The 8,108-nt window shown below is 40.6% G+C and overlaps 1 protein-coding gene across 1 annotated transcript; it reads left to right on the top strand.

The window, feature by feature from the left end:
- Positions 1–5,121: 5,121 nt before the first annotated feature.
- dio3a (iodothyronine deiodinase 3a) lies at positions 5,122–6,378 on the top strand. Its single transcript, XM_070842605.1, has one exon. It carries the CDS (start codon positions 5,122–5,124, stop codon positions 5,905–5,907), a length of 786 nt encoding a protein of 261 aa, XP_070698706.1. The 3' UTR covers positions 5,908–6,378.
- Positions 6,379–8,108: the final 1,730 nt, after the last annotated feature.

Here is an 8,108-nt window from a genome sequence, read left to right on the forward strand (position 1 = left end):
CACCACTCATATTTCTGCCTCCCAGTCTAAATGAGCTGCCCTCATAAAGCAGCAGTTCATAACAATTTCCCAGAGAAAAGATTCTTTCAAATACTTCTTTGTCAGTCAGCTAACTGGTCAGCCGACTAATCGTTTCAGCACTAAGTACTAACAAAAGTAACGATACAAAAAGGAATCCTCCACCATAAGATGAGCCAGGTTCCCATATCTGATGTTTTCATCTGCTGCCATTCTTTGCTTGCTTCAGTGGATGTTCAGGAAGTTAAGTTTCATGTACGTCATGATTTATTTGCTAGGTTTGTTTCCATTGTACTTTGCTTTTATTATTACATGAACTTTTCCACTACGACTTATTATATATCATTATTATGTATTTCAGGTTTTTGTTCCCAATTTTTTTACAATAGAAATCTGAAAAGTAGGAGCGAATTAGACATTTTTTGACAAAATATGTAAGTTTCTTTCTGATACTATAATTACTAGTATATGCTGTTTCATGAGAAATGTATTAGTTTAGTTCAACATTTTGTGCTCAACTTGTAATTTTGCAATATGCTGCTAAACAAGACAAACGTTTCACAGAGATATCAACTTTTTGTTTGACTCCCCATCATCTGTTGTCTGAGTCATCAAGGTGACTGAGCTGCAAAAAAATGACATCGCCCTTCCATGTCTGGTTTATGACCACCCTGCAGTCAAATATGACATGGATTTACTGTAACAGGAGATTAGGGCTTAACCAGTTTACCATGTGCTCACTAGACCTGGAATGCTATTGTTGAATAAGCACACCAGACCACTGACTGGCATTTAGCCAGTAATGGCCAATATGTGTGGCCAGATGTTGAACCCCTGTGGAGCACAGAGACAGACGCTGAACAGAACACCCTCAGCTTCAGACCCGAGACTGACTCATTAACACTAATCGCTGTGTGGACGTGTATGTGATGAAGATATATGTGTAACAACACTGTTATGTAATATATCGCTGTCAGAGTTTAAGAGCCATAGTCTTATATCATCATAGATTTAGTTTTAAAAACTGATATTTGGTTGAGGGGTGGTGTGGGCCGGCATCCCCGACCATGACCCGTGGGAACAAGTGGAACTGATAATGAATGAATATTTGAGTGATGATTAGCCAATACTGTGTATTTATTTGATAAACGTACAATTGAATCATTATTCTCCATTGAATTTCATCTATAGCAAATGAAAAAACCCACAGATAAAATCATTTCACACATTTATTATTGTTATTTTTTAATGATGTTGGCCTGAACAATGCTGACCACACATTTCCCAGTGGTGGCAGTAGCAGTTATGCTAGTAGCAGTAGTAGCTATGATACTCACAGTGACAGCAGTAATAGTAGCGGTAATAGAGGGAGTCGTAGTATAATTTTCAGCCTCTCAGTCCTGGCAGAGGAGTGAGAAGTTTAGATTAAATTCTAATTATTGTGATTAAAAGTATTTAATTAGAATTAATGTTGAAGCTAAAGTGAATCAATTTGATTCTTCTTTTAGCACTGAATTATTACCTCTCTACAGACATTTTAAAATTATTCTTTAAAAAGATTTTTGTAATGTTATGATATAAGATATGTTCTTTGTCAAAAGTTCAATTTCGGACAGAATCTGTGAAATTCTTTGTAAATGTAATTAAGTGTAATAAGAGATACATGAAAACACAACACAGTAAACCTCCCACTCATACACACACCTATCCAGGGCCTGCGTTGCTGCACACCCACATAATTGAATGTATAGAAAAATTTAAAAGGTGACTGGTCACAACACATACATGGCACGACAGATGGCAGCTAATGACAACAAGTACGGCCTTAATAATGACTGCTAGTGTGTGAGTTTGTTGTTAGAGAGGCAGCGCTTCCTTTTTAGATTACCTGCTTTGCACACTCTTAAATTTGGCATTGCAGACGTTATCGCAGGTGAGCAGTGCAGTGTTGTTTTTTTTAACTGCATAAAGCACTCAGACAACCAGCATTTAGCAGTGCACCCAACTTAACAGAGCACATATTGAAAAACTTTACACTGGAATGTTTTCAGCATGAAGCATAAGAGATGAAAGCACAAGAGCACCGAAGGAAGCAAAAATGGCTGGAATCGCGATTATCACCACCATAATGTCAAAGGAGGAGCGGCCAGCTGTGTCTGTGATCGCTGCATTCAAAACTAAACTCCCGGAACATTTTCAGCCAAATAAAACAACCCCATGTTAGAGACATCAAAACCCTGAGGATACAGCTATTCCCTGGTCTCAGATCACACAGGACCTGAGAAAGAGCAACACACCTGTTAACTTCAGTGAAGTTACAACACATATGTTGTCATATTAACAGTTTTCTTTTCTACAGTTTTTTTCCTTCTCTAGTGTCCGATGGATGCTACCCGCTGTGACTATAACCTTTTTCTGATTCGCATTTTTTTCTTCTTTTTTAAACCCCCTGTTGTTGAAATACGCAGCAGCTGAAATGTGCAGTAGACTTCAGACAATAATGTGTGAAAGTTTGTCTTTACTGAGCAATATTGCATTGAGAAGATGCTTTTAGCCCCTTTCTTTTTCCGCTTTTCCTCGGGAAGTTAGTGGCCTTGTTATACAAACATGCCGCTTGTGAAGTTGTGTTTACTTCTGTGGGTGGATTTTCACCGGCGTTCTGTAATTTGTCCTTGGGCTCCCTGGTGAGAGCAGCATTTCCTCAAGTGTTTTCAAAAGTGTCTGGCAGTTTCCTTGAATAAGACTCCCTATAATAATCCTCAAAGGGTTTCTAGAGTTTCTCTAGAGTTTTTCTAAAGTGCTTCCTGGTTCCTTAAAGATGGAGTGAGAGTCTTGAACTGCTGTGGTGACTGACTGCAGGGTGTATGAAAGATGATGGAGGCAACCATTGCTGGCATTATTTTTCAGGAAATTTGGTTCAACATATACAGAATGAAATGCAGTGATAACAGAAAAAGAAGGAAATGGAAAGAAAATATATGTAAAACTATTACAGTTGGCTTCTACTGATCATACCAAGAAACCCTCCTCTTAACTGAGACTTCATAACTCCAGATCAGTTGTCTCACTGGTTGAGGCAGAGCTTCCTCATTCATGACTTGTTAAGTGTTTTAATCACACAATGTAAGTTTTGTAGTTGATATTTCCTTCTGTTTTGTCTTTGAGACAACTTTACAACTAATAAACAAGGAAACGAGGTTCACAAAAAGCCACTAGCTCAGTCAGTTAACCCTGTTTTGTTACACTTGAATATGATCTGTAGTGAATTTGAATATTTTCTATTTGGAGCACCATCAGAAAACTATAGGCTCATATCCTTACTGCCCACAGTGAATTCCCATCAGTAAAACATGTTACTGCCTTAAAGATGGCCACTTGTCCCTCATTTTATCCTGCTCAGATGTAACTCATTTAGATCTTATGGCAGACACTAAAACAGTCCCGACTAGGGGCAACCAACACTAACCAGTGCACCCTGCCACAGGCTAAGCACTGTCATGAAGCTGACCATGAGCCCAAAAAGGCTGCACAGATAACCAGCTGCCAGAAGCAGATCAGCGTGATGTGATGTTAAAAGATGTGAAGTTCCCAAGCCCTATTCTGAGATCCAACCACATGCTGTGAAATATAGTACCATGTCATGATAGGTGCTGGTGCTACAGTGGCACTGGGCAAAAGGCCAAGGGGTGCAAGTACAACTTTTTAGTTTTTTGGACTCTGATTAGATCAAAGGAAAGTATTTTGAGCCGAAGGGCATTGTTTTAAAGGGGGCAGTTCCTCAAACACACCAAAAACAATCAGCAGAGACTGTTTTCAGCAAGTTTTTTGAGCCTTCAGACATCAGCCAGGACATTTTTACAGTCCCTCTTTACAGAAAAATTATATAAATCTCAGATTTTTCACCAGAGGAAAATGTTTCTTTTAGACCCCACTAATACAAGTGAGTTACCTCAAACACTTCAGGATATTGAATAAAAATCAGAGTGATATATGAGCCCTGGTCTCCCCTCAACCCGACAGACAGGAAGCTTAGTCTGTGTGTGTTTGTGTGTGTGTGTGTGTGTGTGTGTGTTGATGGATAATGTTGCTTTGGTTGACACAGTGGAGCACCTGAGGAGGAGGATTAGGGTCACAGAAAAAATAGTTCAAGAACTGAAATCTGAGAGCAAAGATTTCCAATTCTAGGAAAAAACGCGTATGATTCACAGAATTCACACGATATCATCTCCAAGTTGTCACTTTTGTGGCATTATTTTGAAAGCCACTTTTCTCCCTTAGAATCATGAGTCTTTACTCAGAATTGACATCTTCAAAATTGTGACTTTTTAATGATTTCCGAACATTCATATATCTGAATCATTTTCAAATATTTCTGACTTTTTGCCTTTTTTAATGCCTTTTTTCCTGAGGCATTAAAGACTATCTATATCACCTCTCCATCTCTGAACCTTACCTTAACTTTCAAAGAGTCAGACCCCACTCTGATTTATCATAGGCTATCATTTACTATAAGACAAATACATGTGATTTAATGCATCTGAGGAGCAGTAACCCTGTGCGACTGCAACATAACTTCAGTTCATATGTGACCTAAACATTTGTCCATAAGGAGTGATTTCAGGCCAAACTGTTGGTGACTAGATCACTGAGGGCAGTGCAGTAGTTTTACAGGCCAGCCCTTTAAGTGGAGTCCGCGTCTGAAATGTGCTCCAACAAAACAGTCATTGTCCCTGCAGTAGAAAAGTCTGCAGCAGCACCAAATTTAGGCTGTCATCTGACACGGTTCGCTGGAAGATTCAAACGACTTTGGGCATTTGGATATAAACGTTAATTTTAACAGGAATATGACCGGCTCTCCCCGAACAGCTCGCTGCTGTGCCGCACCCTGTCCCGCACCCTTGGCTTTTGGCTGGAACTCAAAGCTGTGGAGTTGACAGAAGGTAATCCCCACCATGTGAGGCCTCGGCCCCAGTTTGGAGGCGGGGTGTGATTCATTCAAATCTGCCGGTGCTATAAAAAGAGGGGAAGTTGCAAGTAACCCAACTTCAACCCACAAGATCGTGGCACAGCACAAGAGCATTCGAGTTGTTCCTCTAAGTGATAATGAATACTATTAAAACCATTAAAAATGCAATAGTCTGTCTCGTTTTGCTGCCCCGTTTTCTGATGGCAGCAGTCATGTTTTGGCTGCTTGACTTTTTATGCATAAGGAAAAGGGTTTTCTTCAGGATGAAGGAGCAGGAGGGCGATGCCATCGATCCTCCTCTGTGCATATCGGACTCCAATCGTCTCTTCAGCCTGGAGTCCCTTAAAGCAGTGTGGCACGGCCATAAACTGGACTTTCTGAAAGCAGCGCATCTCGGACACGGAGCGCCAAACACCGAAGTTGTTCGGCTGGAGGATCAGCGGCGCAGCCGCATCCTCGACTACGCAAAGGACAAGAGACCGCTCATCCTCAACTTTGGCAGTTGCACCTGACCCCCGTTCATGGCGCGTCTGAAGGCTTTCCAGGGAGTCGTGCAGCAGAACGCAGATATAGCAGACTCTGTAGTTGTGTACATCGAGGAAGCGCACCCCTCCGACGGCTGGATGAGCACTGACGCGCCCTATCAGATCCCGAAACACCGGTGTCTGGAGGACCGGCTGAAAGCTGCGCAGCTGATGCACCTGGAAGTGCCCGGCTGCCTGGTCGTGGTCGATAGCATGGAGAACTCCTCCAACGCTGCGTACGGAGCTTATTTCGACAGACTTTATATACTGCAGGAGGGAAAGATAGTTTACCAGGGTGGCAGAGGACCTGAGGGGTATCGGATCACAGAGCTCAGAGACTGGCTGGATCAATACAGAGAAAAGCTGGAAAAATCAACTAACCTAGTTATTAATTTGTAGATTCATTCTTTTTCTTCTTTTTCAGAGCTGCTATGATAAAAACAACAATGCTACAGATCTGTCAGTATTATAACTCCAGTTAGGTAGATTTTCTTTGTCAGTAATGGTTTAAGTGTATTTATTTTTGATATGGTTGGATCAAATTAATTAGGATGTACCAGTGGGCTCCTTCATTTCATGCTGGACATCTATACATCCTGTTAGGATCCACCCGCAAAGAGGTTAGTTTGTTTGGACCTTGTTTGTTTGTGAACAAAATGTATTTTATGTGTCAAAAGTTTTGTTCTCATTTCTTCTCCTTGTGTAAATGCGCCTTTTAATGAACCAGTCAGGGTCTTGAGATGTACGCCTCACTGTGCTCCTCAGTATTGTTGTGAAGTTCGGTTTTTAAACGGGCTGAATCCAAAGAACCGATACTGATGTTTTTCATACTGGAGATCATGGTGAAGGTGCTGATCTCTGCCCTGCATGGCGCAACTGTTTTGTAAATATTGTTCTGTTTTATGGATATATTTTTCATACAATAAAATGCTTTGATCTACTCTTTCGTTGCAGGCATATTTTATTTTAAACCAAATACTTTGGTTGTGTTAGCTGCATTAGTGTTGTGCATGCAAAGTGTTCCCACTTTGGTGTGGTGTGTGTTTCTTTTTGTAATTCTTTTTTTTTGCAACAACTGCATGCAGATTTTACAGCGTCTCTCATAGTAAGAAGACAAAAGGATGAATGTTGAATTTCCTGCACAGTAAAGCACAACAGGCCTTTCGTGGATTCTTCTAGAAATCTCCTTTCTGAGGAGTTCCTGAAATTTGTGTGGAAAAGCAGAAAATAGGGAATCAGATCTTCCAAAATATCCAAACATTACAAGCCTTTAAAAACAACAATTATGGAATTATTTTTAACAAGTTCCTTGCCACTCAAATCTAAAACCAATTTACTGTCAAAGTGAAGATCAACAAAAAGAGCATTGTCTAATTTTGGCAGAGCTTTTTTAATTTGACATATTTGTTCTCAATTGAAATGATTTTTTTGTACTGATAGTGACTAGAGATCTTTGGTTAATACTACGAGGAAGCTGTGTTTTGTTCCCCACAACCCCTTCTTAAGCCTTTGACCTCTCTCAATTAAATGAGGATAATCACATTTCATCCTATTATGCTGAGTGATATATCCACCTATAAGACACACAAATGTTTTCAGGGCTTAGCACCGATCCCAAAGCAGAGAAACAGTGTTTGGAGTGAAGGCATTTAAGTGAATTCCCCTGGATAACGCTCTCACATATTTAAGTATCTGTAACTCTGTAGTGATTTAATGCTGAATTATTGAGCCTTCAGCATAAGCATGCACTAAACGCTGTGCTATGAAAATCACCATTTAGTTTTCTTGGACAAGGATTTCATTCAGCTTTCAAATTTACACCGTCTAAAACTGCAGGAAAATCCCTTCAGAAGCTTCAGGTACAATGCAGTGATGACTCAACAGGGGCCACTGTCACACAGACGACTCAGGAAACCAGATAATAATATGAACACACACTCACACACACCTGTGTATGGAGCAACATCTTGCCAGATGCTTTGGTTCCCTGTGTCTGTAGCTTTCACAGTGCGATTATTCATAGTCAGCTTTGGAATATAAAGCTGTTACTTCCAGCGAGGAGGCTAAGTCACAGCTGGGACATAAATCACTGTAGAGACAACACATCAGAAGTTTAGAAAACCAAATGGAGGGACAACACAAGGATGCTCACTATTGTTAAACAGCATAATTTTACCAGAAAACATTACGTATGACTCAGCCATAAATATCACTTGATGTTTGAAATTAGTGGTCGTTATAAATGAGAAAAGGCTTTCGTTATCAGGATCAGGAAAACAAGAGCTCTGCCTCTCTTCAGACCTGAGAGCAGGTAGCAGAATAGATCACAACCTTCCAGTTTTCACTCCCTGGTTATCAGTCCTCTGTTTGTGTGGTCCCAGAGTTCTTCGCCTCTGCAGCTAATTGCACAGTTGCCCTTGACACATGGAGTCCACATATGAGGACTTGTTGTTGAACAACAAAGAAACACGAAGTGACAGACTTTGTCGCGCTTAGTTTGCAGGAACGTCAGCAGCTTCCTGTGTAATTGTTTTGGAGATGCAGACATCCAGTACCTTCGCCCTAAAGCAGTGGTTCCCAACCTAAGGGGAGCTGAAACA

The sequence above is a fragment of the Pempheris klunzingeri genome, chromosome 13 (assembly GCF_042242105.1).
Source record: "Pempheris klunzingeri isolate RE-2024b chromosome 13, fPemKlu1.hap1, whole genome shotgun sequence".
Classification (NCBI taxonomy): domain Eukaryota; kingdom Metazoa; phylum Chordata; class Actinopteri; order Acropomatiformes; family Pempheridae; genus Pempheris; species Pempheris klunzingeri.